The sequence below is a fragment of the Marmota flaviventris genome, chromosome 1, assembly GCF_047511675.1.
Source record: "Marmota flaviventris isolate mMarFla1 chromosome 1, mMarFla1.hap1, whole genome shotgun sequence".
Lineage (NCBI taxonomy): Eukaryota > Metazoa > Chordata > Mammalia > Rodentia > Sciuridae > Marmota > Marmota flaviventris.
The window spans coordinates 216,514,976-216,542,315 of record NC_092498.1 but is presented as its reverse complement, the minus strand read 5'-3'; the positions used below and the strand labels follow the sequence as shown (position 1 = coordinate 216,542,315).

The window sequence follows — 27,340 nt, the reverse complement described above, 5'->3', positions numbered from 1 at the left end:
AGTAGGATACAGACTTCCAAGCCCCAGGGCTCCAGTATCTAGGGGAGGGGCCTTGTTAGGATCCTAGGATCAGTAATATTAATGAAACCTGATTGGGCTCATGGATGAGACTGGAAAATGGGGTGGTGCAAGCATGAACTGCACTGGAGCGGGGGAGAGGCCTGGGACAGGCGCCCCAAGGACAGTTCGCCCTCAGTTTCCCAGTGGAGACTCTGGAGGAGAGAATGCAGGATGCGGTGGGGGCGCTAATGGACCCGGCCTTGGCGGAGGCACGTCCTGGGCAGGATCGAAGTCCTCCCATCCGTCCTGTGGCCGGAGGAACCAGACCATTAGTGGGACAAACGTAGACGCCTGGAGCCGGGTCGTCCCGCAAGAGCCGGGTGACCTCAGGTTCTCCCTTCAACTGAATGGGGGAGGGACTTGGCTTTGGTGGTTTTAGTGCCTTGGCCCTTTAAGGAACGATTGAGGAAAAGGGGGAAGGGAAGAACCATCTGCGGCGGGGGAGGAGGTGGGAGGATGAGAGGGGCCCCAGAGATTTAGAAAATGGGTGGGGGTCCTTTAAGGGGTCGGTCCAGTGGCTGCGGGCCGCAACGTTTCTTTTAGTGGGGCGGAGCGTCCGTTGGGCCCGCCTTCTCGTAGCCCCGCCCTTGGGGCGCCGAGCTGGGATCCGCGCGGGGCAGGAGGCGTGGCAAATCGTGAAGGGGCGTGGCATGACATAGAGTGGGCGTGGCAGAGCGAGTCGGGGCGGGGCCGGGCGCACCGCCTTGGGCAGAGTCTCCCCGCGGAGGGCGGCGGGAGGCGGGCGGCTGGCGGCGGGCATCGGGGACCGGGCGCGGCGGCGGCGGCGGCTTCGGCGGCGGGAGCAGCATGGATTGGGGCACCGAGTTGTGGGTGAGTCCGGTCGACCTGACTCCAAGTTCTCCCCTGTTGGAGTGCAGACTTTCCCCCTTTGTCCCCACTGTACCTTAGCGGGGACTCGGCACTTTCCCTTCTACTGACCCCTGGGTCCCCACCCTCTTACCCCGCGTCCTCTCTCAGAGTTTTCAGCGAGTCTCTGGACGCCCAGAGACTAAGGGAGAGTTTGCAGGACTGACTTAGGGAAACTGAGGCACGGGTTGGTTGAGAGTGAGGCGGAAAGAAGTTCTAGGACCAGGCCGGGGCAGCCCGGCGAGGTCACCTATTTTGAGCGCCCTGGTCAGGCCGGCGGCTTATTTTACGGCCCCTGGGTCCCTGCCCGCCGCTCGCCTGTCCGACTGGGAGGGGGAGGGGACCCTCTGGCCATCCTCTTCCCCACGTGGGACCTACTAGTACTGAGCGCCTTTCAGTCGCCTTTAACCTACACCTAGGGGCTTGGAACGCTTCTGGAGGGGGAGGGGGCTGCGAGGCTCAGCCCCTGACCCCTCTTGGCCCTTCCCCAGTTCACACCCGAGGGCGGGGCTGCCCCTCGGCTGCCTCTTATCTCACCCAGGAAGCCCCAGAAATTTCCCCCTCTCCAAGCTGGACCTCAGAGCCCTCCCTTTTCTGGGGGCGGCAGAATCCCTAGGTTCCCGGGTGCAGCAGGGTAGCTAGATCGCCACCTCCTCTCCCACTGTGGGATTATTTTTGGAGGCGTAGTGGAGTTAGTGGGGAAACTGAGTCACTCATCCGAGGACTCCGAATCAGAGAACTTGGTGTCTGCCTGCCCCCTGGCTATTCCGAAGTTCCCCCCCTCCATTAGCTGCTGCAAACCCTGCCCCTCTGGCCCTGACTCACGCCAGGCCGGCCGGATTTTCCGGTATCTGGGGGGATTAGGGGAGCCCGGGCAGTGGGAGGAGCCTTTCCAAATTTTACACCCCTCTAGGCTGTCGGGAGACCAAGACCCTGTTGTCCTGCAGGGGCCCCAGCCCTGTTCTCTGGCCCTTCCCGGGAAGGGGAGGGGGTTCCCGCCAGCTTCCTGCCTCCTCCTGCGCCACGCCGGGGCGGCGCCGGGAAGCCACTCCTCCTTGGAGCGCAGGGCTTTGAGGCTGCCAGTGCATCTGGTCGGTGGGCCCAACGTGGGGTCCCGAGGTCGTGACCCTGGCCCTCCCCATTCCATGCTCGCCATCAGGATCAGTTTGAGGTGCTGGAGCGCCACACGCAGTGGGGGCTGGACCTGTTGGACAGATACGTGAAGTTCGTGAAAGAACGCACAGAGGTGGAGCAAGCTTATGCTAAGCAGCTGCGGTGAGACCCTAGGCCGATGCGGCGCGGAACTACGGGTGGCCTGAGGCTGGGTGGCTCAGCCTTCCTGCCTCTGTCTTCCTTTAGGAACCTCGTGAAGAAGTATCTGCCCAAGAGACCTGCCAAAGATGACCCTGAATCCAAGTAAGGATGGAGAGGGGGATGACCCCCGCAGTCCTAAATCTGCTCCTCCTAGCCAGCCACCTTGGGTGTGGGGCTCAAGTTCTCTGCTTCTCCTTCTCTCATCTGCTAAGAAGGATGCTCTGGTTCTTGCAAAATGAGTGCCTTTGGGAAAGTGACTTCTCTATGCCTCTGTTTTCCTCATCTGGGAAATGGGACCGGTGACCATGGCCTTGTGTGAAGACAGCTGGGTTAAAGTATTAAAAGTGTCCAGCCCACAGTGGCTGTCAGAACGTGTCTCTTCATTCTGAGTCTCCCATTCCAAAATCTAAAAAACTCTAGAAATCAAACAAGTGTTTTTTTTATGTGTGTTCTGTGGTAACTTGACAGCAATCTCCAACAAAACTGACTTGATGTTGATTCTAGTCTTTTTATCCTATAGTGTGAATATTGTTGTTCTTTATATCCAAGGATTGAAAATGTTCTAGTGATAAAAATTGTCCTTGTACTGAACATACCCAGACTGTTCCCCCTTGTCATCAATTCCTAACAGTACAGTGAACGACTGTGCCCATGGCATCTACATTGTATGAGTTATACCCCTTTACCCAAGTCCCCACGATTCTGAGTTCTAAATCACATCTGAATCAAGGGCTGAGGATAAGGGCTATGGATCAGAACTTATCATTGCTTTGGGGATGAATGTTCGGAGCGTGTCCCTTCTCACCTGGAGACGGGTCCTAGGGCATCCTTCTCCTGGAGAACCTGAATCCCAGCCTCTCCCCGGTCCCAGGTTTAGCCAGCAGCAGTCCTTCGTACAGATTCTCCAGGAGGTGAACGACTTCGCAGGCCAGCGGGAACTGGTGGCTGAGAACCTCAGCGTGCGTGTGTGTCTTGAGCTGGTCAAGTACTCGCAGGAGATGAAGCAGGAGAGGAAGATGGTGAGGGCCCCACTCCCCGGGTCTTGCCGAGGGCACCTGCCGGAACCCTGGTGAGCCTTCTCGCCCTCCTTTCCACAGCACTTCCAGGAAGGACGGCGGGCTCAGCAGCAGCTGGAAAGTGGCTTCAAACAGCTTGAAAATGTGAGTTCCCTGGGTCGTGGGTAGCTCTGGCCTGGGGAGCGGGGCGAGGGTGGCCCATCCCCAGAGCTGCCCCCTCTTTCTGGCCAGGACACCCCTCTCCCAAGAGTTCCCAGCATACCCATGGCCCCCCATCTGCTGGGTGACTTCCCACCAGTCCCTAATGACCTTGGTTTCCCACCTCCCCTACTGGGGATGGCTTCACTCGCTTCTGTCTCCTCCACAGAGTAAACGTAAGTTTGAGCGAGATTGCCGGGAGGCAGAGAAGGCAGCCCAGACCGCTGAGCGCCTAGACCAGGATATCAATGCCACCAAGGCTGATGTGGAGAAGGTGCATGTGGGGCCTCTGACAGTCTGGACGGGTCAGAGTGGGACATGGCCGGAACCTGGCAGTAACCTCTGCCTTGTATCCCTCAGGCCAAACAGCAAGCCCACCTCCGGAGTCATATGGCAGAAGAAAGCAAGAATGAATATGCGGCCCAGTTACAGCGCTTTAACCGAGACCAGGCCCACTTCTATTTTTCACAGATGCCCCAGATATTTGATGTGAGCACTCCTCCGCTTTCAGCCTAACTCTTACACATGTGGCAACACCCCAGTGGCCACGTCCCCGTCCTGGGCTGAAGTAGAATTAGAGACCGGTAGTGACAAGGAGCTGTGCATTCACTCAAGCTTCCTTCCCGGGATGCCTTTCTCTCCTTCTGGAACTCTTACTCGCTCTTCTAAGGCCCCAGCTCTAACAACCTCTAGGTCTCCTCTATTTTCTCTGATTTCAGCCTCCTTTTCCAGTCCCTGTTCCAGCCTGGGTGCTGGGATCATCTGTGCTGCTTCTATTTTTTTCTTCAAAGCCCTGTTCCACTGTCTCCTCTTTTGAGGAGGCTTTTCTGAGTCCCTAGGCAAGGGTCACCTTTGAGACCTGCGGCCCTGTGTTTCAGCCCCACCACACTGGGCAGGGGCTGGTGCTGATGGCCTGAGCGCCATCATGTTTGCAGAGCCCGTCACATCTGAGCCGCCCCCACCCATGCTTCTCATGCCTTTGCCCTGGCCCCACAGAAGCTGCAGGACATGGATGAGCGCAGAGCCACCCGCCTAGGGGCTGGGTATGGGCTGCTATCGGAGGCGGAACTGCAGGTGGTACCCATCATCGCCAAGTGCTTGGAGGGCATGAAGGTGGCTGCCGACGCCGTGGATGCCAAGAATGTGGGTGTCTGTTTGGGCTGAGGAGTGGGCCTGGGGAGGGTCCCCCCAAACTAGGCACTTGGCCTTGCCCCTGACTGTCCACCCACTGCCCCTTCCCCCAGGACTCCCAGGTCCTCATAGAGCTGCATAAGTCAGGTTTCTCCCGCCCTGGCGACGTGGAATTCGAAGACTTCAGCCAGCCCATGAACCGGGCACCCTCCGACAGCAGCCTGGGCACCCCCTCAGATGGACGGCCTGAGCTCCGGGGCCCTGGCCGCAGTCGTGCCAAGCGCTGGCCCTTCGGCAAAAAGAACAAGGTGGGGGCCCAGAATCTTGTGGGAGAGAGCAGTGATGGGGACAGTCGAGGCCCCACTGAGTTGGGCCCAGCCACCGGAACGCTGAGTCCCAGGCAGGAATTTTCCTCTTGGCTGCAGGCCCGGGCTGGAGGGAAGGCGGGCGGGCGGGCGGCCCATTGGCTTGGGAGTCCCCCGAGGCTGAGGGGGGCAGGGTGGGGTCCTGTGGAGTCTGTCTGCTGCTTTTTGGGATGCTGAGAAAAGACCTGCTAATGGAATTTCGTGTGGCCTGATGGCTTGTGAGCCTGTCCTTCAGGAGTGCCTCCATCTGGTCCACCACTCCTTATGCCACTTTCTTTGGGGACTTTTTGGTTTTCAGTGTCAGACGTAGACCTTAACACCCTCGTTTCCACCTCGGACAGCCCTGGCTCCCCAGTGTGCCTTAGACCCCTCCCACTGACACCTGCCATCTTGGCCTTGGGCCCTCTCCTCCCCTGACCTTTCCTGCCTTCCACACCCCTCTCTGAGTGGCGTGCCCCTTTGGCCTGTGTCTGAGCCCTCAATTCCTGCATGTGCCTCCCACACCTTCTAGACTGTGAGTCCAGAAAGCCCCTGGACAGCCGCGGGTCTGCGCTAGCCCCTGGTCCCAAGGGCCAAGGGATGCTGGAGATGGGGTGGGGGGGGGCATGACCTCCAGGCCGCAGTCTAACGTCCTCCCTGCCACCTCCTGGATTTTGTGTTGCTCTTGCACGTGTGTTCTGTGTGGTTGTGCATCTCAAGTTGTGATTTTCTTACCGTTATGATTTTTTTTTCTTTCTTTCTCCCTTTTGTTTTTCCTTCTCTGCGTCCATCTTTACGTTCATCCGTCCATCCATCCTCGTTCTCTACTCCCGCCTCCTCCTGGCTCCTCCCCTCCCGGCCCCCGCTGGTAGCCACGCCCCCCACCCCTCTCCCCCCTGGGGGGCCCCCTGCCCTCGGCCTTGCCTAACGGACCCCCGTCCCCCCGGTCCGGCCGCGACCCCTTGGCCATACTGAGTGAGATCAGTAAGTCGGTCAAACCGCGGCTAGCATCCTTCCGCAGCCTTCGAGGTGGCCGTGGGGTAAGTGAAGGCTGGGGGAGGAGGGACGGCCCTGGCCCGGCCCGCCCAGCGGCAGGGTGGCGGACCCCCGGGCTCGCTTCCCGCGGCCGGCTGGGCCCCTCTCCTGCTTCGCTCTGTGCATGGCCTTGCTCCCAAGAACCTTGGAAGGGGAGGAAGGCAGACTTGAATCCTCAGGAGTGTGCAGCGCCTGGAAGCTTCGACTTCAGAATCCCAGACTCAGGCCTCTCTCCGCCTTGCAGACTGTGGCGTCGGAGGATTTTAGCCACCTGCCCCCAGAGCAGCAGAGAAAGCGGCTCCAGCAGCAGTTGGAAGAACGCAACCGGGAGCTGCAGAAGGAGGTGGATCAGAGGTACAGCCTGGCAGAGCCGGCAGGCAGGGGACAGAACCATGCCAGGGGGTTACATTTAAAGGAATGGTAGAGTGCTTGCCTAGCACAGGGGAAAAACAACCAGAAAATAATTACACTCAGATGCACCCAAAAATCTCCCAGAGACACCAACCAGCAGGGTGGTTTTACAGGTCATTCTTCACACACCCAGAGGAAACTGCTTTCCCTCTCCTGCAAACCTTTCTAGCGAACAGAAAGAGTGAGAGCTGCCAGCTTATTTAGGAGGCTGGGGAAACCTGGGTCCCTAAATCAGTGAGCAAGAACTCAAGCCAATAAAATTACTGGCTCCTTTTACCTCACTTCTGATTTTAGATACAAAATCCTAGCCAAGCAAATCCAATGACATATCACAAAATAATACACCATGTGTGGTGATACTTGGGTATAGGTACCTAATGCCACAGAACTGTACGCCTCAAGGTGACCACAGGAGGAAATTTTATGTTGTCTCCTTTACTATATCAGGAAAAATTTTTTTAAAGAAAAAAAATACACATAATCAGTTGGGCATTATCTCAATAATGCAAAGATGGTTCAATATCAAGAAATCTAGCAGTCTAATCACCACAAAAGGGGAGAAAAGGATATGGCTGTCTATTTAATAATTGAAACACTTTAAATATTAACAATAAAAATTTGCCAGATGAAAAAGAAAATCTTTACTCACTCTTTCCAAGCAGCAAAATCCTCTTCCCAGTCCTGTTACATAACAGGAATGACGTTTGCCACTTGCCAGGAGGCAGCCAAGTTCTAGTTTGCTGTCTGCGAGTAACCTCTCAGACAGATGGCTTTTCCGGGGGTGAAGTTTCATCTGGCACTAGGTGGTTTCAGGGTTTCTATGGTGGAGGGGCAGGTAAAGGGTGCGTGCCTAGAGTCAAGGGAGGCTGCTCGTGAATTCTAGCCGTCCCAGGAGTCTCAGGCAGCTTGCTTCACCTTCTTGCCTCAGTTTCCTCATCTGTGACATGGGTCAGGTAATGACTAGAAGGAAGTTGAGCTGAGACTGCCATATTCCATGAGTGCCCCCACTACCCGGATGTACCCGGAGGTGGGAATGGGAGACTATGATAGTCTCACAGCTAGCAATCACGAACACCTGCTGGGCTCCAGGCACTATTCTGCACCCTCCACATGAACTCCCTGATCTTGACTCTATGTTTCTTTTCTTTCCTGTCCTGTCCTGGAGCTGGCAAGGAAACCCAGGGCCTCACACTTGCCAGGGAAGTGCTCTGACATTGAGCTACAGCCCAGCCCCCTAGAGCTAGGATAATGCCTAGTATATACCAGGTACCCAATGTACATAGGAATAATTGAATTATTGTGGGGGCTTACTGTGTACCAAGTACTGCTCCAGTCCTCACACCAGCCCACACACGCTGTTATTCCCATTTTCAAGGTTAAGATCTGCAGACAAGGCTCTGTAGCCTAAGCTCACACCAGCAGGAAATGCCAAACTGAGAGTCAAACCCAGGCAGTGAGCCCTACTAGCATGGAAGCTCTTTGTTTTGAGACTGGGTTTGGCTATATTGCTCAGGCTGGCCTTGAACTCTTGGGCTCAAGCAATCCTCCTACCTCAGCCTCCCAAGTAGGTGGCACCACCGGTGCAGGCTACCGTGTCTGGCCCCCACCTTTGAGTTCTAACCAATCTCTTGCTCCTTGCTTCGAGCCCCTGTTCACCTGCGTCTCTTTCCTCCTCTGTCTTGCCCCAGGGAGGCTCTGAAGAAAATGAAGGATGTGTATGAGAAGACACCCCAAATGGGTGACCCTGCCAGCTTGGAGCCCCGGATCACAGAAACCCTGAGCAACATTGAGCGGCTGAAATTGGAAGTGCAAAAGTACGAGGTAAGGGGAAGGCCCTGGGGGAGGGGTGGAGTGGCGGCCAGCCTGGCTGAGTCACTGCCGGGTGGGGGACAGGGATCCAGCTGTTTCTCATCACGGCCTTGGGTGTGCATGGGTGATCTCAGGAAATCTCTGGGTGCAGGATGGGCCGACCTCGGAGCCCTGCCCCGGAGCTGATGTGATCTTGTCCTCCCAGGCTTGGCTGGCAGAAGCCGAGAGCCGGGTCCTAAGCAATCGAGGGGACAGCCTGGGCCGGCACACCCGGCCTCCCGACCCCCCATCCAGTGCCCCCCCAGACAGCAGCAGCAATGGGTCACAGGACAACAAGGAGAGGTGAGCTGGGAGGCCAGGCAGGTGTGACCCAAGAGAGCCACCCGGAGGGCCTGCTTCCATCTGCCTTCTTCTCCCACGCAGCTCTGAAGAGCCCCCCTCAGAAGAGGGCCAGGACACCCCCATCTATACAGAGTTCGATGAGGATTTTGAGGAGCCCACGTCTCCTATAGGCCAGTGTGTGGCCATTTACCACTTTGAAGGTGAGAACGGCCGGGGGGTGGGGGTGGGGGCACATCAGTTGCTCTGGGCGTCTCTGGCTAGGTTGTTCAAGTTCGCCTAAATCAGAGACCCGGGCCCACCCCACGACAGGGTCCAGCGAGGGCACCATTTCCATGACCGAGGGCGAGGACCTTAGTCTGATGGAAGAGGACAAAGGCGACGGCTGGACACGGGTCAGGCGGAAACAGGGAGGTGAGGGCTATGTGCCCACCTCCTACCTCCGAGTCTCGCTCAACTGAACTTGCCAGAGGCGGGAAGAGGGGGCCTGTCGGCTGCTGCTTCTGGGCCACGGGGAGCCCTAGGACCTATGCACTTTATTTCTGCCCCCGTGGCTTTGGCTGAGACCTGTGTAACCTGCTGCCCCCCATCCCACCTGTCATCCCAACAGACCCGCTGTGCCTTCCAGCGTCGATGTACATACTCATGTTCAAGTCTTCCCGCCACTCGGCTTGGGCCATTTCGTTTTATATAAAAAAAAATTATGTAAAGTTTCTGGAGTCTGTGCCTTGTTAGAGGATTAGATATGGGGCCGGATCCTCCAGTGCCACCCTCCTGGCCACACAAGGAATGAGGAAGGGGAGGTGAACTTGAGCACACCTTTGACAAACCCTGCCCCTTAATGGGAGTTGGCTTTAAGTCAGTGGGTGCTTGTCACTCCAGTAGAGGAAGAAAGATACCAAACTTCATTCCTTCCTGTGCACTGTAGCTTACTGAGAATGGGTAGGGTTTATTGAGTACCTGCTGTGTGCCAGGCACTCTCCACCATGATCTGATCTGAACATTAAGTTTTCATCTCAGCCACAAACCCTAGAAAGCACATGGTTTCACTTTTGTGTTGAAGGTCAGCACAGAGAAGTGAAATGATCTGCTGAAAGTCACACAGCTTTTCAGAAGTACAGTCGAATTTGAACTCCTGATACTAAATCTGCAAGTTCTCTTACCAAGAAAAGCCACATGTTCACCACCGGGCACTGCTTTCTGGGTGTTCCCAACTGTGGGGTGTGTATGTGTGTGGCAGGAGCATGGCCTCCAGTTTACCTAGGGTGAGGCAGGAGGCTGCTACCCCCCCACCCCCAGGATCCTTGTGCATTTTTGCAAACTTTGATCGCCTCCTTTTGTGAGGCCTGGAGCCAGTTTCCACTGCTCAAGGCTGTGAGGCGCCTGGGGCAACTTTCTTGGTCTCCTTGGAGGTCCCTGGAAGTTTGGGGTCCTGGTGTAAAGAAGGGTGTCTCTTGTCTTAGTGGTCAGGCTCTAGACACTGCGACAGGATGCTAAGCACATGTTGGAACTTCTCCAGGCGTTCTGCTAGGGGCGCACTGGCGCCCCGGCTCCCCCAGAGCAGCCTCCGCATGAAACCAGTGGTCAGGGCCTCCCTCAGATCCGGGTTAGGCTGGAATCCTGGAAAGTGGGTCAGGTGGGCTGGGGGTGGGGCCCGGAAGGCCGCCTCGCCCCTCCCGCACCCCGAATCGTTGTTTTTCACCTTGAGACTTCGGACCAAGCAAAAGGACTCTGCCCCAGTATGTGGGGCAACTGGGCGGGGTTAGTAGGGAAGGGGATCCTCTACTTTGCAGGACCGAGGGGTGGCTTTTCAGAGGCTCATTCAGCCAGGGCTCCTGGGGATGGCCTATTTCAAATACAAGATTCAGGGAGCCCCACCTTGGGGCCGCCCCTGAGGCAATTTGAGGTCAGAGCCATCTTGCATTGCAAGCTTGAGGGTAGGTTGGCCACCTTAAGAGAGGGAAGGGCGAAGGTCACCCTTGAAGGCGGGAATGGTCCAGATGAGGAACCCAGGATAGCAGGGAGTGGTGGCTCTGAGCGCAGTGAGCGTTCTACCAGGTGGAAGAACTGAGTCCTTTTGAAGGAAGCTGGGCGTTCTTGGGGGTCGAGAGTCCCCGGAGGCCTGGTAGTCCCAGGTGGGAGACTGGGAATGGGACCCCGTGGGTGTGGCTCGGAGAGGCGGGGCCGCCCCTTTCGGAGCCGAGGCCATTCTTGGCGTTCCCGTCAATACTGGTCAATGGTGTGCAAGCTTGGGGTGCAAACTCCCGCTCCTGTCCTGGGACAGGTGGGGTTGGAGGCATCCAACTGAGACTCTGAGGGGTGTCCCTGATGTCAGGACCCCTGGCGGCCAGGCGCAGAGCGAGCACTCACCTCGCAGGCGCTGGGCAGCCGCCTTGCGGAACTTGGGCGCGTCGCCGGCCATCTGACGCGCGCCGTGCAGGGTCCGCAGCAGCCGCTCGCAGCCCTCCTCCAGCGGCCCCGCAAGCTCCTCGCCCTCCAGCAGGCGCACCGCGGGCGCCCAGTGCGGCAGCGCCACCTCGCCGGGGTCGCAGGGTCCTATGGAGGGGAAGGGTCTGATCTGGGTTTGGGCGGTGTGTGGGTTTAGGGTTGGGTGGAGCCTAGGAAAGAAGCCAGAGCTGGGCTTTACGGGGCTTTACGGAGCCCGACTGGGTCAAGGGCGTGGTCGAGGGCAAGGCGGGGCTTAGGACAGGGCCGAGGCTATGGGCCCGGGACCGAGCCTAGTGTGGAAGGCGGGGCCGATGGTGAGGGGGACCGGGTCTAGGACCGAAATAGAATGCAACACGGGACCAAGATGGGATCCAAGACAGGACAAGGCTTGGGGACAGACACATAGAATTGAACCTAGCACTCCACACTTGGGGCAGGGGCGGGGCTTAGGGCCGAAGCCCCAATGAGGCGGGGCCTAAGATAAGGCTAGGACCCAGTCTCGCCCAGGGGGCGGGGTCTAGGACACAGGGGAGGAGTCTAGGGTAGGGGCGGGGCCTAGGGCTGAGCTGAGGTTCCAGTTAAAGTTGGTCCCCAGCTCCGCGAGACGACTAATCCCAGACAGTCACTTACCCGTTCCCTCATCCAGCGCCCGCATCAGCGGCTTCAGCTCCTGCTCGAAGGCCAGCGCAATCTCTGTGTGGCTCCGTCGGAGGTGGCGCCACGTATGTTCCAGCCGGGACACCTAAGCAAAGAGACCCGAGCCTGCCTCCTCTCCCGTTTCATTACCTGCGCTACAGCTACCTCCTCATCCGTTTCCCACACACCTGTGGCATGAGAAGGGCTCCCATGACCGCAGCCAGCCCGGGCAGGTCCCCTGCTGCCCCTGGCCGCAACGCCAATGCCAGTTCCACCAGGCCTCTCAGTGCGGCTGCGCGCTCCTCCAGCGGTCCAGAGCAGCCCAGCACCGCCAGCGCCCCCGCCAGGGCCAGTGTCTCTAGCCTGCGGAGGCAGAGAACAAGGGTCTGGGGGCAGTAGGGAGGTTTGTAATGCGTGGGAGAGTGGGATTGGAGGTGGCACTGCCCACCTGTTCCCCCCTGGGAGGCCGTGAATAGGGAAATGTTTGGAGAGCCTGGGAAACGCTCCCCTCAGCAAGTGCAGGGCACCTCCCCCGTACCCACTTCCCCTCCAGGAGCAAGGTTCCAGGTCGATGAATCACCTCTCCAGCAGTTCCAGCCTCAAGCGATGCCCATGGGGAAGCGTGAGCAGTTCCAGGCCCGAAGCGACGCCCATGGCAGCTCGCTGAAATTTGGTCACTCCTAGGAGGCCCGCAGCCTTCGGGAGGGAATTGGGAGGTCAGGTCCATGAAGCTAGTATAGGTGCGATTGGGCCCTGCCTGGCTTCAGCCCGCCCCGGCGGTGGGGGGGGGGGGGTGCAGGTGATTCACCTGGCAGTCCACCAATAGCAAGTGGAGGGCGGTGCTCTCAGGATGGTGATCCAGGAACAAACCACGGAGAATACACAAGACGTTGGGGTCCAGGGGCCGATTCTGGGGACCCAGCAGGCAAGATCGGGTATCAGGGGGGCAAAAGGAGACCTCGTTCTGTGGTCTTGCAAAACATTTGTCCTCCTTCACCATTTCCTCCTCCTCCTCCGCCTCCCACCATGGTGACTCTGGCTCCAAACAGCTTTGGCCAGGAGGCATTCTCTGGGCACTGGGCACGCGGGGCACCAGCTCACAGTAGGTCGAGGGTCTTCCAGAGGCATCAGTAAGCGCCAGTGAGGGTGTCCGGAGGGGCTTGGTTGGTGCCTTAGCATGAAGTTGGCCATCGGAGGCTCTGAGATTGTCAGCAATAGTCCCCAGGGGAGCGGGGGCCTTGGGCAACACGGGGTCACTGCCTGTCCGGAGCAGGGCAGATACCGGCATAGTAGAGGTTCCTGGGGATCATACAAGAGGGGATGATGGGAGTGCACTGAGAGAATAGCTGGTAAGGTGGGGGCAGGTGGGAGATTCATGATTTCCTTCTGATTCATCTGCTCATTCAGTGGATAACACAGTATCCCAGCCTGACTTGGGGTGCAGTTTTGTACCTTAACAACTTCTCCAGTATAAAGGCCACCCACACTTACCAATAGTTTGAAAACTACATTTAACTTTTTCATTTCTCTTTTTTTTTGGGGGGGGGGGGGTAGGGCCCTGGGAATGGAACCCAGGGCCTCACGTGTACTGGGCAAATGTCTACCACTGAACCATACCCAAGCCCCCACATTTTAAATCTGAGTTTTTCATTTTTGCCCTTGTGATTGAAGATGGTAAGCATGGACTGAACAAAATGAAAAATAAAAATATATTATTCAAAATTCAAAAAACTACACAAGTGTCAAAAAATGAACTTATTAAACTTCCAAATGATGCCTTGTGAGTTTGTGGCATGTTGACCTCTGGGGTTATTAGTACTTAAAATGATACCAAGAATTTTAGGAGACTGCATTTTCCAAGCATTTTAAAATGCTTTGTTCTAGGGGGCTCCAAGCCTCCCCAAGGGTCCCAGCTCACTCCAGGAGTCAAAGTTCTGATACAGTGGCTGAGGAAGTCCTCATCATCTCAACCCCAAGATCTCTCTGACCTTTCCCTATTCCTACTGTTCAGCTCACTCATCTCCTTTGTTTGAAGGAACAGTTCAAGCTCTTGTTCTGACCTCAGGGCCTTTGCATGGCCTATTTCTCTGTCTGGGTCACTTTCAACCCCAGTCATCCACACTTTTCCTTCCTGTCCTGTCCCTCAAATCTTTCTCAGTGGAGCCTTTCCTGACAATTACTTAAAGGTGCAAAATCTACCTCCATCCCTACACATCCAATTACCCTTACTACTTTTAATTTTTATCCCAAAGCATACACAGTGGACTTATCTTTGTGGTTCATGGTCCATTGTTCTCTAACAGAACATGGACCCTCTTGGGTGGTAATCTTGGGATTTTTTACTCATTGATGTACCTTAGCACTCAGGGCAGAGCCTGGCATATGGTGAGGGCTCATGTTGAATATGGGGGGAGGAAACAGGACAAACAGGAAATGAGGGGTCATGAGGGCAAGCCCTCCTTTAGATAAGATGGTCATGGTCAGCCACTTTGAGGCACTGGGGTTGAATGAGAAGGGGCCAGTCAAAAAAAGGTTAGGGAAATAGGAATGATCCTGTCAATGGTGAGAACAGCAAGTACAAAGGTCCTGAAGCCATAACTAGCCTGGGAGGTTCCAGGAAGTGAAAGGAGGATCATCTACGCTGAAGAGGGTATTTGACAAGAATGGTCAGAAAGGTCAGCCATGGAAAGAACATGTAGTTTCTTGGCATAATCACAAATACATATTTTTAAGCACCTACAAAGTAGGTGACAACACTGGGGGCATTATTGTCTCCATTCACCAGAACAAGAAGTTGAGGCTCCAAGAGGTTAAATCACATCCTAGATTACACAGATGGTGAATGGCAGAGCCAATGTGAGCCATGTGCTGCCCTGGATGACACTCACCTGATCCAGAGTGGTCTTCTTTTGACTCCCCTGTGAGCTCCAAGTCTGCAGGCTGACTGTTGCTCCACTTCCTGTCCCTGGAGGACAGAGGTAGGAGAGAACTATAGTCCCAGCCTAGGCAGGGCAGCCACTGCCAATGCTGGAAAAGCTGCATCCAGTCACTCTGTAACTATGCTTCTGGACCAGCAAGGTGACCTACCTCCAGAGGACACGGGCAACCGGTGAAGACATCTTAGTTATTATATTTAGCAAGGGAGAGAGGGCAGGGTTTCTACTGGCCTCCAGGAGGGAGAAGACAGGGATGTTGCCCAACTTCCCACAATGCTCAGGACCGACCCCCACAAAAGTGAGAGGGAGAAACCTGGAGGATGTTGGGGGTTGTCAAAGAAGCAGAGAGACTGCGAGTACCTGAAATGTTCTGTGCGGACTGGGCAGTCCATAAGTATATCTTCGCTAAAGCTGCGCCGCAGAGGCCCCTGCCGAATCACAGGCCTGGAGGCCACAGCCCCTGTGGCCCGGGACAGCGGGCGGCAGCCGGTCACGTAACTGAGAACCAGGGCAGGCATGCTGGGGAACCTCTCGTCCTCCAACTGAAAGAGAGCTGCTGGTCGGCCTGGCCGGGGGCGCATGACCACACGAAACACCTCGAAATGCAGAACGGAGCCCCGCCAGCGGCAGGAGATCACAGGGTGGCCCCCACGGGACCCAGAGGCACGGACCAGGAAGTCGCCATCTTGCAGAAGAAGAGCTTCGGCCTTCTGAGGATGGAGGGCAGGTGGCAGGGTTTTAGGAATGAGTCCAGACCAGTCGTCAACAGTGACGCCTTCCCTTCAGTTCTCCACCACAGAAAGCCACCCCCGTGAAATTTCTGTGCCAGGCAGAGATTGGGTAGTTTCACATCAAACCATTTCCCCTTTTATGGTGGGCACACAACTGAACTACATTTCCCAGGCTCCCCTGCGCCCAGCATCATGTGGCAAGAGCGGGCCAATGGGACGTGGGCAGAAGTTCTGTGGGGAATGTTCAGACCTGACTGGTAAAACCTTGCTAGAGGAAGGGGAAGCCACCGGATGGGTTTGGGTCCTGACCGATTCATGGAGCTCCATGTACCCCCTCTTCAACAACCAACATGAACAAGTTCACAGTGTTGATTGTTCTTAACTGATGACATCTTGAGACTCTGGTGTAGCCAGCTGACCCATGCAACTTCAAACTTGGTGAATGCCCTGGGCTTGCCATGCAAATGTGGCTTCAAGAAAAGCGGTTCGCTGGATCCTTACAGATCACCGTCCCCCTAAACCTCTCCTTTATACATTTCCAAGCAATCTTATGCTAACTGTGGTGGCTGGTGTCAAAATAAGGTGGGAGGGCCAGGACCCCTGGGAGAGGCAAAGTGGAGCTGGAGAGGAAGCTGAAGACAGAGGAATAAATACATGACACATGTACAACCCTTCCTCTGGGTCTGGCACTGCTTTTGGTGTAAATGGTATTAACTCACCAAGTCCTTGTAACAAGGCTAAGTGGGACGTTTTATTATGACCATGCTCAAGATGGAGAAACTCAGGCCCAGGAAGGTCAAATAACTTGCCCAAGATCACATAGAATGTACATGTCAGAGTACTGGGATTTGAACCCAGGATGTCTGGCTCCAGGAGGGGGGGTTAAAAACCAAAAATCTCCCAGAATCTCATTGGACATTCAGAGTCCCAGGCCTCCTGGGGATGTGACACCGAGTTGGAGGTGGGGAGCCTTGCACTGAAAGGGAGATGCCAGGAGAGAGACAGGGCTCCAAGGGAGAGATAGAGAACTGATGGGGGGGGCATTAAGACCCTCTTCAGTCTTCATCACTATCCTCCTCAACATGATCCCAAGATGGTGAAAACTGAAATAAAGAAAGTGATAGTGCACAGCCAGCCAAGCTTCATGACAGATAACAGTGCCCCTGCCACCAGTCCCAACAAACCTGAGCACTAAGTCCCTGAGTGGAGGGTGGGAGAGATTCCCCATCAGATAGTGCTGAGACCCTGCAGAAGTGGTACCTGGCGGGATAGGAGTCCATGGTACCAGGGTTGGTGGTTGAGGTCCTCTCCATTCTGTGGCCCCTGCATGGACATCTTGAGGGCAGAGGGTGCCAGGGTTGAGCTCTGTACTTTCAACAAGGCTTGGTCTTCTACATCTGCAGAATGAAAATAATGAGCCCTGCTTTTGGAGATGACAGTCCACATTCTATCATATCTTGAAGTACAACTGTGTAATGAGATATACGTGTGTGTGTGTGTGTGTATAATGTAAATACCCATGATATATATCATACATCTATTCTGTTCTAAATTAAACAAACTACTTATAACTGGATTTTACACACACACACACACACACACACACATAATTTTTGCTGGGCATTGAATCCAGGGCCTTATGCATGCAAAATACATGCTATATTACTGAGCTATATCCCTGGCCCAAGATTATATAATTTTATATATAAATAAATAAATTTATGTTTAGTATTTATTACATAAAAATAAACTAATATACATATGTTGTATATAAAAATCTGATTTGAGTAACTTACGTTTCATGTATTCTATTTATAAATAAACATTACATAAATTTACTTCTAAATGTTTAATATTATGTAAAAATAGAATTACATAAAATATATTTCTGGGGCTGGGGATGTGGCTCAAGCGGTAGTGCGCTCGCCTGGCATGCTCATGGCCCTGAGTTTGATCCTCAGCACCACGTACAAATAAAGATATTGTGTCCGCCGAAAACTAAAAAATAAATATTAAAAAATTCTCTCTCTCAAAAAAATATATATATTTCTGAATATGTATTGTATCTATTATATATTTATGTATTATATAATACATTGTATTATTGTAATATATAACATCTGTATGTTAGGCATAATATTACATCATGTGTTATATTTTATGTTTACATATTATATATAAAATTTATTATATATAACATATTTAAAACATATATATAAAATTTATATATATATATATATATATATATATATATAAGTTCTGTCTACTAATAACTTTGTATGATATAATGTCTGCCTCAAGTAACTTCTTTAATTTGGAGTTCTGTAGTTCCAGGGAAGTAGTCATGCATCTATGGAATTCGTGCAAAGAGAGAAGATGTAACATAAGCATTACTCTCAAATGGAACATAACTTTTTTTCAATACTGGGGATTGAACCCAGGTGCATTCTGCCACTGAGCTACATTCCCAGCCCTTTTATTTTTGTTTTGAGAGGGTCTTGCTAAGTTGTTCAGGCTGGCCTCAGACTTGGGATCCTCCTGCTTCGGCCTCCCAAACAGCTGGGATCAGGCGTAGCCCCCACACTTGATGGAAAATGATCTTTCTGAAGTGAAAAAAATGAAGCTGTTGTATACCACCACATTTCATAGAAACTTGATTCACGGGGCTGGGGGTGCAGCTTGGTGATGGCATGCACAAGTCTCCAGGCTCCATCCCCACCCAGCATGGGGAAATTTTTTTTTTAATTCACCGAGTCACTGAAGTGTCCTGTGTGTCAGTGCCAAGTGCTGTTCCAGGAACTGGACCCCCAAAGTGGACAAAAGAGATGGGAACCCCTGTCCTTGGTGGAGGATGTCACGGAGTACCTGGTGGAAAGACAAACCCAGGTGGGATGTGATGCAGGTTCAGAAGGCAGGATGAAGTTTCCACAGGTAGACAGGGAGGTCTCATTCAGTAAGGACCGGGAGAATTTTGAGGGTATCCACCAGGTGGCTCTCTGGGTGGAAAACCCTGAAGGGGGATGAATTTACAAACATGCACTGTTTTGGGGCAGTGGTCCTGGGGTTTCTCAGGATGTGAGATGATCTAACTTATCCCTTTAGCATGTGATGCTATTTTTCTCTTTTTAGCATTTTTTTCCCCAATGCTGGGGATGGAGGTCAGGGCCTTGCACATGCCAGGCAAGCGCTCTACTACTGATCTACTCCCCATGCACTTTTTAAATGCAAGGACACATTTGGAGAAATATCAGTGAGTAGCAATTTTGTGTTTGCAGTTTCTTCTTGTGTTTTGGAGCCCATCCATTCCTTCGTTCTAAGGCATTCTGGGAGCTTCAGAATCATTCCACAGGCCCCTGGGCCAGTGTGTCTCAAATGTTGGGAGATAAAATTGCCTTGGGTGGGAGGGAAGGGCGTCTATTTCTTAATCCCCCCACTCCTCAACATCATGTGAATGCCTCAGAGGGGTCTGATTCCTGCTTCCTGAGTCAGAGGTCTGTGGGCCAGGAAGGGGCAGGAAGTTTCCAGATCAGTCTTGGCCAGCTTTAGGGGAGGGCAGCTGGGCTGGGAGCTGGCTCCAGGCACTGCATACCTGAAGCCAGGTGTGTTCTGAATACCTGCCCACTTCCTGTTTGTCAGATGGGCTAGGCTCTGTGGCCTTGGTCTTCTCTTTCCCAATTCCAAACTCCTCTGCCTCAGGCCCCCCCTTAGTGGGAGTGGAGGTGGATCACGGCAAGTCAAGGTTACTTTGGGGATTTCAAGGTGGGCACAGGTCAGTTCAAAGTCCAACTAAATCATCCTCCTGCCTTTCAGATAATTTATTTGGGTGGTGGGGGAGAGAGAAAGGGGGTAGAACCGGGAAAGGGGCTGAGCTCAGGAGTGCCACCACATATAGGAGACAGCCACAAGCACACACAACACCCACACAGGGGGGCTAAGGGCTCTGGGGTCTTACATTTGAATTGAGCAAACACTGATGATATTGAGCACTCAGTGTGCACTTTGCCCTCTCTAGACCCTGGAGATGCTGAGATCAAATCCCTGCCTTCCCCTCCAGAGTACAAAGACTGATAGGTAAGACACATCAGGAAAACAATGAACGAAGATAATTTCTAAGAGAAATCAATGTGGGTGATAAAACAGGAAGATGTGATAAAGAAGGCTGGAGGGGGCAGGTTGCTTTAAGCAGCAAAGTCAGGAAGGCCTTTTCCAGGAGTTGATGACATAGGAGCTGAGACCACAGGACAGAAGGAGGCAGCACTGCAAAGATATGGAGTCGTCCGGGTGGCAGGTACAGCAAGTGCAAAGACCTGGCAGTGAGATGAATCTTTATTTTTACACTTCACACCCTGGAGGAGCTGATGTGGCTGCAATGCATCGAGCAAGGAACGGAGTGGAAATCGAGAAGGTCAGGGAGAGACCGGCGGGGAGAGACCTGCGGGGAGAGACCGCGCAGGAGCTGGTGCGACCCGGATTTTAATCTCAGTGCGATGAAATGGGAGCCTTGGAAGGGTTTTAAGCGAAGAAGTGGAGCGACCGATCTGGGATCGCTCCAGCGAAAGTGGAATCAGAGGATTCCTGGGTTGCACAGGAAACACAGAAGAGCGCATGCAGGTACGCCCAGCTACACCGACACGTGTGACGCCCAGCGACCCACTCGCTTGCTCACTGGATGCCCTCTCTAGTCCACGCAGACGCGCATGGACAGGCCCCCAGATCCCCCCTGCAAGCCGGTACCTGGAATGAGAAGATTCTCCATCTCCAAATTCCCTAGTCCTGGATCTGTCCAGGGCCTCCGGCTTACCTAGGCCGGATCCGTGAAGGTCTAAGGAGGATGAGCGGCTCCAGGTCCCTCCCTGCGCACTGCAACTAGGCTTAGCCTCCCAGACCGCACCTAGTGGGAACCTAGCCAGGCCACCTGGCCACGTCCTCTTTAGACCCCGCCCCACTGGACCGGGCCCCGCCTCCAAACGTAACCTCCCAGGCTCCCACCCCGCCCCTCGTCCTTGCCCCGCCCCTAGATCGGTTCTTTGCTAACCACGCCCCTTTTCGAAGGTATTTCTTTCCGGTAGACCCCGCCTCCTTGGGAACTCCGCTAATCCCTTCTCCCAATGGCCACGCCCCCTCAAATGTAGCCCCTCCTTCTTCCGACTGACCACGCCCACTCAGCGCGCACACACCGTTCTCAGGCCACTAGAATGATTTTCAAATGTACAGACCTTAGACCCGCCGCTGCCAACAGGCTCTCCCTGAGCACCCGTGCACCGGTGACCTGTGCGACCGAGGGAGGTGCTTCTTTCCCCAGCCCCAGGGTTCCGGGTAGGGGCGGGGCGCACGGTCTGGGTCTTATCCGAGGCCGGGGGTGGCCGCGGCTGTGACGTAGAGAGGCGTGCATTTCCTCCAGACTGCCCCCTTGGGGTTCCCGAAAGGAGCCCGCGTGGGTGACAGGTTTTGTGGAGAGACGTCCGGGAAAACACAGCACACGTGGAATCGGGCTGGACTGTGGGGCAAAACGAGGGGAAGCGCCCAGGTGGTGGGACGAGTGGAGAAAGTGGGGGGTGGGCAAGAGAGGCCGCTCTGCCCACCCTATTAAAGGCTCAAAGTGTAAGTTTTCGACGGTTCATAATAAGTCTTGAAAGCAGTAGCCACCACGACTTTTACTGAGCACTTACTGTATACCGAGACTTCGGCTTGCCTGACCTACCTCAAAATATTTCAGTTTCAGTAGGTCACTCGATGGGGGAGGTAGGTTCCCAAATTTTTGATGCAGACGCTGAGGCACAGGGGAGCGAAGACATTTGTCCAGATTGTCCTGTGTGTGAGTGGTCGAGACGGAATTCAAATCCGGAGGCGTGGAAGGCTTTCATCTTTGCAGCCCCACTGTCTCTGATCTCCACGATAATTGAGACTGCAGGGAAAGTAAATGGTGACCCATTTTACAGAGGAGAAAACGGACGCATAGAAAGCCAAGCATTCTTGGGGATGAAAGTTTTGCTGTCTGTAGGATCACAAAATTGGGAATTTCCAGGTAGAGTTCCCCTCCTCTGCCTTCCACCCCCACCAATAACAGGAAAGTCTCCAGGTTCCGGAGCGGTTTGGGTAGTGAGAGGGCCAGGGGCCCCTGCAGGGACGGAGTCTAGCGCCTCCTAGTGGTTGTAAGAATTAGAACCCGGCAGCTCCCTTTCAACCCAGGTTGGCCCAAAGCACCCATGCCCCCTGGGGACCCGCGTGGAGTGGAGGAGCCGAGTCATATGGAGAGGGCAGGGGGGTGCTGGTGGGGTGAATGGGGTGAGATAGTTCTCTCACTGAAGATGATTTCAGCTGGTGATAAGAGAAGGGCTAAACGAACGGATTAATGAATGGCACTCTCCAAGTCCCTAAGGACAGGATGATAGTAGCTTCTATTTGGGTGGTGGCCATGGCCATGGTGAGAAAGAATTTGGAATAAACGAAAGGCGGAGACAAGAGAGCTTTCGATCATTTATTAATACAGCCAACGGATATTTATGGAGCTCGTATTTGTGCTGAGTGCTAGATGGGGGAAGGGTCAGCAAGCAAAGAGTCACATATTCTCAAGTAGACAATGAAGAAATAAGCACAATCATCTCTCAGTACTGCGGGGAGTGTTTCAAGACCCCCCGAGGATTCGCAAATCTGCAGGTGAACCAGTCCCTTCTATAAAAGGTGTAGCATGCAGTATGCTTTAATTCATATCTGCACGACTTACTATACCTATCACCATGTCAATTTTGTGTACATAGTCGTTATACTTGTCTTTTTAAGAGAATAATGACAAGTAAAAAGCCTGCACATGGTCAGTAGAGACATTTTCAGTCTGTGGTTGGTTGAATCCAAGGATATGTAACCCACAGACACAGGAGAAAACTGTATAATAAATAGCAGGTTTGTTGGGTAGTGATCCGAGCTTAATGTAGGGTGATATGGGATGGAGGGAAGGCTGTAATTTGAAATGGGGAGGTTTGGGAAGACCCCAGAGCCTTCTGGGCTTCAAAGAGGACTTGAGCTTTTGCCCAGAGGAAAGTGGGAGGCATGGAGGGTAGAGGAGGGACAGTGCCCTGGATCAGGTGCTCACGGTCGCCCCCTGGCTGTTGCAGGGAAGACAGTCTCTGAGAGGCCAAGGCTGGAGTCAGGGTCCAGGCAAAGGTGACGGCGCTGATCCAGGCTGGGTAGATAGGAGCCGACCCCGGGTGGAGGCAGAGGAAGAGGGGACAAGTGGGTGGATTTCGGGTTCATGTTAGAGGTGGCACTGCTTAATTGCAAGGGGGTGGGATGAGGAGGAAGCAGTGACCTCACAGTCCAGCTGGATTGTTGCCCTGCAGCGCTACCTGCTCCCGGGTGCCCAGGCCTGTGTTGAGAGGGAGGTGGACAGCGAGGCCCATCCCGCGTGGACCGCGTGGGGAGGGGCTGAGCTGCAGGTGCTCCCTCTCCGCCCTCCAGCTCCTCCTCCTCCACCTCCTCCTCCACCCCCTCCGGGGTGACAGTTAGAGGCACAGAAGAGGAAGTGGTAGCCCTAGTTGTCGCTCCACAGGCGGGAGGGCGGGCGGGTGGGTGGTGGAGGCCGCGAGCGCTCACGGGCAGCCGGGCCCAGGCCTCGGAGGCTATGGAGCTGTGGCGCCAGTGCACCCACTGGCTCATCCAGTGCCGGGTGCTGCCACCCAGCCACCGCGTGACCTGGGAGGGGGCCCAGGTGTGCGAGCTGGCGCAGGCCCTCCGGGATGGCGTCCTCCTGTGCCAGCTGCTCAACAACCTGCTGCCCCAGGCCATCAACCTGCGAGAGGTCAACCTGCGCCCCCAGATGTCTCAGGTGAGGCCGTCTGGCCTTGGCCGGGATAGGGGGACCTGGGCTGATAAGGGGGGGCTAAGCACTCTGCGTCAGGGCCAGCAAAGTGGGGGGGGGGTTCTGCTTCCAGGCCAGGGCCGGCCCAGCGGGTGACCCATCTGAGGGTAGCAGGTCCCCTGCGTGGGTGGCCTGAGTCTAGCTGAGAATGGCCAATCGGGGTTTAACCCTCCAGCCCCGCCTGGCTCTCCTGGGACCATCTGGTGGGTCCTGGGTGGGGGTGCTTGGGAACTCTCTGGGTAGCCACCAGGGTGCCTGAGGTTCCGCCTGTGTTGACCCCCAGATCCTGGCTGTGGGGGAGGGGCCCCACTGACTTCTCCCCCACATGTGCCTCCTCCTCCCTGGCCCGGGCCCCTTCCTTCCCCTCACATCTTCCTTCCCCTTGGCTTCCTGCCTGGGCCTGGGACAGTGTGGTCTAGTGGGGGGCTGCAGCCCCGGGGCCCTGGACTTCCTCTCTGTACCCATCCCGTGGGGACATCGAGGCAGGCCTTGGTCCTGACCGCTGAGACCAGTTCCTGGGGTTTGGGGGCCTAGAAGGACTGCATTTTCTCTGCTGGGGTTTGAGCAGGGGCCCAGGCTCCGGGGGACGTAGGCTGACTGCATTGCCCCAGTGGGCTCAGGAAATACATTCAAATCCCCATTTGAATGTGGTTGGGGTGGGGGTGATGGCAGGACTGTCCTGTCTCTTTGGTACCTTCTCTGCTTCCCCATGGCTGCTGAGTGGGTTCTGCTGCCTGGGAGAGGGGACAGTGCAGGGCTGAGGAGCCCAGCCTTCCTGGGGCCTGGGAGCACATGGGTTCTGTTCAGGGAGCTGAGGGTACATGTCTCTGGCCCGGGGTCTCAGAGGACATGAGTCTGCCATGGATCAGGGGGACCTGGTCCTGTCCTGAGCCTTAGGGACATGGTCCTGTCCCTAGTCTGGGAGACATGGCCTCGCCCTAGGTCTGAGCATCGTGACCCTGCTCTGGGGTTCGGGGGAGAGCTGCTGTCTGGCCCTCAGCCCTCACTGCAGGGTAAGAGTCTTTCCCCAGCAGCTGGGCGGGTGGGCTGTGGCCAGCGGGGGCATGGCCTACTGGTTGTCTGAGGACCATGTAACTGGAGGAGGGGGAAGTGATTGTCCAGGCAGTGGGGTTCACTGGGGGCTCCTGGGGGGTTTCCTAGGGACAGGGCCATGGGCCTCCTCCTCTGTGTCCTTGGTGCCAGGGCATTGCTCCTCCCCAGCTGGGCAGGCCTTCCTGAAAGGGAGAGGGAACTCAGAGCCCTCTCCTGCCAGTCCCTCCGGCCAAAGGCCACCCAAATTTGCCTACATTTGCCTAAACCTCCCCCACCCCCCAGCTTCCAGGGCATGAGAAAGTAGCCGTAGATCTGTCAGGCCCAGCCCTGGCAGGGAGTCAAGGTGCCCGGGATAGCAGATAGATTTAAGGATGAACTTCCCCTCATGTGTGTCTTAACCGAAGCCGATTTTCTGAAGGGCAAGCAGTCATGGCGCTAATCCCTAGGGAAGCAGCTGCCCTCCCATGGCAGCCCCAGTCCTCCATACCAGGCCGAGTTGGGAAACCAGCTCTGGCCCTCAAAATGCACTTGAACTCAAAGGGCTAGGAAAAGGTGTCCCCAGCCCTGTGATCTGGCTGAGGGCCCTGGGTTGGCCTTGCCTGGCAGAGTCAGGCTTGATGTCAGAGGGGCTTGTGCTGCGCTTTGTCTGGCTTCCCGTGGCCAGCTGTGCAGGCCCAGGCTGGGCAGGGGGTACCCCGACCCTCCCAGTCTGGGGGCTCTGTGCCTTCCCGCCCCTGCTCATTTTGTCTTTTGGATCTGCACCCTGTGCCTGGACCCAGTGGGGATGTGTACGGGGAGCTTGGAGGTCCCCCCTCTGGCCCTTGAGGAACAACCGCTTGGTTTCTGGGTGCCTGTCAACAAATTTAAGCAGAGCCATGCCTGGCCCACAGGATGTGGGAAATGGGAAGGTGAGCCTCAGGGGTAATGGCACAAATAAAGGTGTGGAGGCTGGGCTGGGGTGCTTCCCCGATCCTCCCACTTCTCATTCCTGGCCCTTCTCCTTCGCACAGTTGTTTCCAAGGAGGAGGAAAGAAATCATATTCATCACCCATCCCCCCAACCAGCCGTCCAGCCGTCCACCCAACCAGACAACCATCCATCCATCCATTCACCCGACCAACTATTCAATTTCCATCCACCCATCCATCGACTCAATTACCCATCCATTTTTCCATCCTAACAACCATTCATTCATCCATTCATTCATTCATTTATTTTGGTACTGGGGATTGAGCCCAGGGGCTCACCAGGCTACACCCCCATCCCCTGCTAGTTTTCATTTTGAGACAAGATCTTGCTAAGATGCCCAGGCTGGTCTTGAACTTGCCATCCTCCTCCTCAGTCTCCTGAGTGACGGGGATGACAGCTGTGCATCACCAAGCCCGGCTCATCAGTCAACTAGTTAACCATCCATCCAGTAATCACTGTGTATGCCCGGCCCTGTTCTTGGTGCTGGGGATAGTGGGACTTAGACATGCAAACCCCTGTTACAGAGACACCTGCCTTCTAGCAGGGACATGCATGGATCGTCAGGAGGTGGTAGTGTTCTGAAGAAAGGAAAGCAGGGAGGGGGCTGGGAATGTGGGGTGAAGGAACGGGCCACACGGAGCGGGGACACTGTTCTGGACAGGGAGCTGCAGACAGACGCACAGGCCCCCAGGCAGGGCCGGCAGGGATGGCCCACCAGGGGGAGTGGTGAGGTGGGTCAGGTGGGAGTGAGGCTGCAGAACAGGGGGTGGGACCCTCTGAGGTCCAGTGATGTGGGCATGACGGGCGGCACAGAGACGTGGACATCACAGTTGCTCCTCTTCTGTCCTGGAGGCCGAGTCTGCAGAGATGGATTTGAAGGCCGAGGACGTGCGGAGGAAGGGATGGACTGGGGGACGGCACCACCAGGATGTGGGGCTCCTCAGACTCGGGTGGGGGCAGGGGCTGCCCAGGTCCCCGCCCGGAACACAGTGGCGCAGGGTCGGGGTGCAGCTCTGCATGCCTGTGGTCAAGGAAGGAGGATTGCATGAGCCCAGGAGTTCAAGGCCAGCCTGGCAACAGAGTGAGACCCCATCTCAAACAACAACAGAAAATATGTTTCTCTGGGGCCGTAGCTCAGCGGTGGAACGCTGGCCTAGCATGTGAGGCCCTGGGTTCCAACCCCAGCACCGCGGAAAACCCTAAAACACAAAGTACCAGAAACCAAAACACAGTGCTGCTTAGGGTGGGGGAGGGAGCTGGTGGGTCAGTAAGAGCGGGGGTCTGGGGGGTCAGTGGCTTGGGGAGCCACGCCTGCGTTCAAATCCTGCGCCACCACTTCCCGCTCCGCCTCTCCCCAGCCTCAGGTTCCCCGTCTGTGAATCTGAATCGTGGATGCAGACGGGCTTGGTGCTGATCAGTGCTGGTGTTCAGAGCCACTCCGCCTGCGCCTGGCACCCTCCAGCTCGCTGAGGTCTTCCTGGAAAGGATGTGGGGTGTGAGGCTGAGGCTGCGAGCCAGCTGGGGGTGGGGGTTCTCAGGGGGGAGGCGGGATTTTGCCCGTCTCACGTGTCCCCAGAATTTGGCAAAATTTGGAGACGTATTTTCCAGTTCCTTGAATTTTTTTAAAATTTTGTTTTGATTTTTGGATTGGCACGTGATCTTCGTGCTTATTTATGGGGTACAGGCACAGTATTACGGTCGGATACGATGCAGTCGGTCTGCACCCACCCCCTCGGGGTCATGAGCATTTCCATTTCTCTGTCGTTACTCTTACTTTGTGTTTGGAGCTTTCAAATCTGTAATTCTTCATAAAATGCAGGATAGGTGGTTTAAACTGCAGTCGCCCCTGTGCTGTAGAACAGCTGGGCTTGTTCCAGCTGAGCCCTGGGGCCTCCGTCCCAGCCAGACCCCCCACCGTCCCCTTCCAACTCTAGAAGTCACCCTCCTCTCTATTTCTACCAGATCAACTTTTTAGCTTCCACTAATGAGTGAGGCGTGGGCCTGGTTCTCTTCCTCGCAGGTTGGAAGGTGCTGGGGGGGGGGTGGAGGCGGGGAAGCTGCCCGGCCCCCAGGAGGTTCAGGATGCCCTAGGGAGGGAGCCGTCCAGCCCCGGGTGTCCACCCCGACGTGGTCCTCGGGGCTCACTTTCTGTAGATTCACCTGCCGTCTACTGGGGCTTGAAAACAGC

At 55.2% G+C, this 27,340-nt stretch overlaps 3 protein-coding genes across 4 annotated transcripts in view; 2 read left to right on the top strand and 1 right to left on the bottom strand.

The window, feature by feature from the left end:
- The first annotated feature begins 794 nt into the window (after positions 1–794).
- Trip10 (thyroid hormone receptor interactor 10) lies at positions 795–9,237 on the top strand. 2 transcript variants are annotated; one of them, XM_027952688.2, is made up of 15 exons: positions 795–891; positions 2,087–2,202; positions 2,287–2,343; positions 3,113–3,260; positions 3,339–3,401; positions 3,625–3,729; positions 3,816–3,944; positions 4,452–4,598; positions 4,700–4,894; positions 5,803–5,970; positions 6,210–6,319; positions 8,065–8,197; positions 8,391–8,527; positions 8,609–8,727; positions 8,837–9,237. In XM_027952688.2, exons 1-15 carry the CDS (start codon positions 868–870, stop codon positions 8,983–8,985), a joined length of 1,800 nt encoding a protein of 599 aa, XP_027808489.1. In that variant the 5' UTR covers positions 795–867; the 3' UTR covers positions 8,986–9,237. The 2 variants fall into 2 exon arrangements, with proteins under 2 accessions (XP_027808489.1, XP_027808488.1); XM_027952687.3 differs by lacking the exon at positions 5,803–5,970.
- A 30-nt stretch (positions 9,238–9,267) lies between these two features.
- Sh2d3a (SH2 domain containing 3A) lies at positions 9,268–20,561 on the bottom strand. The gene is made up of 11 exons (XM_027952686.2): positions 20,492–20,561; positions 18,026–18,140; positions 16,536–16,672; positions 14,905–15,254; positions 14,497–14,573; positions 12,417–12,907; positions 12,189–12,304; positions 11,797–11,971; positions 11,603–11,714; positions 10,895–11,080; positions 9,268–10,144 (listed from the first exon to the last, which is right to left on the bottom strand). Exons 3-11 carry the CDS (start codon positions 16,608–16,610, stop codon positions 9,984–9,986), a joined length of 1,743 nt encoding a protein of 580 aa, XP_027808487.2. The 5' UTR covers positions 16,611–16,672; positions 18,026–18,140; positions 20,492–20,561; the 3' UTR covers positions 9,268–9,983.
- A 2,284-nt stretch (positions 20,562–22,845) lies between these two features.
- The window catches only part of Vav1 (vav guanine nucleotide exchange factor 1), a 49,209-nt gene continuing 44,714 nt past the window's right edge, over positions 22,846–27,340 (top strand). The window contains exon 1 of the mRNA XM_027952607.2: positions 22,846–23,097. Within this exon, the coding sequence (XP_027808408.1) occupies positions 22,894–23,097 (204 nt within the window). The 5' untranslated portion in view covers positions 22,846–22,893. The remainder of the gene's footprint in view (positions 23,098–27,340) is intronic.

Bases quoted from the DNA above. Each gene is read 5' to 3' on its own strand.
- Trip10 (XM_027952688.2), top strand. From the start codon at position 868: ATGGATTGGGGCACCGAGTTGTGG. The intron at 3,261-3,338 runs GTGAGGGCCCCA...TCCTTTCCACAG, and splicing joins TGAAGCAGGAGAGGAAGATG to CACTTCCAGGAAGGACGGCG. The intron at 3,402-3,624 runs GTGAGTTCCCTG...TCTCCTCCACAG, and splicing joins GCTTCAAACAGCTTGAAAAT to AGTAAACGTAAGTTTGAGCG.
- Sh2d3a (XM_027952686.2), bottom strand. From the start codon at position 16,610: ATGTCCATGCAGGGGCCACAGAATGGAGAGGACCTCAACCACCAACCC. The intron at 14,574-14,904 runs GTACTCGCAGTC...TCTGTCCTCCAG, and splicing joins GTCCGCACAGAACATTTCAG to GGACAGGAAGTGGAGCAACA. The intron at 10,145-10,894 runs GTGAGTGCTCGC...CCCACTTTCCAG, and splicing joins GGCTGCCCAGCGCCTGCGAG to GATTCCAGCCTAACCCGGAT.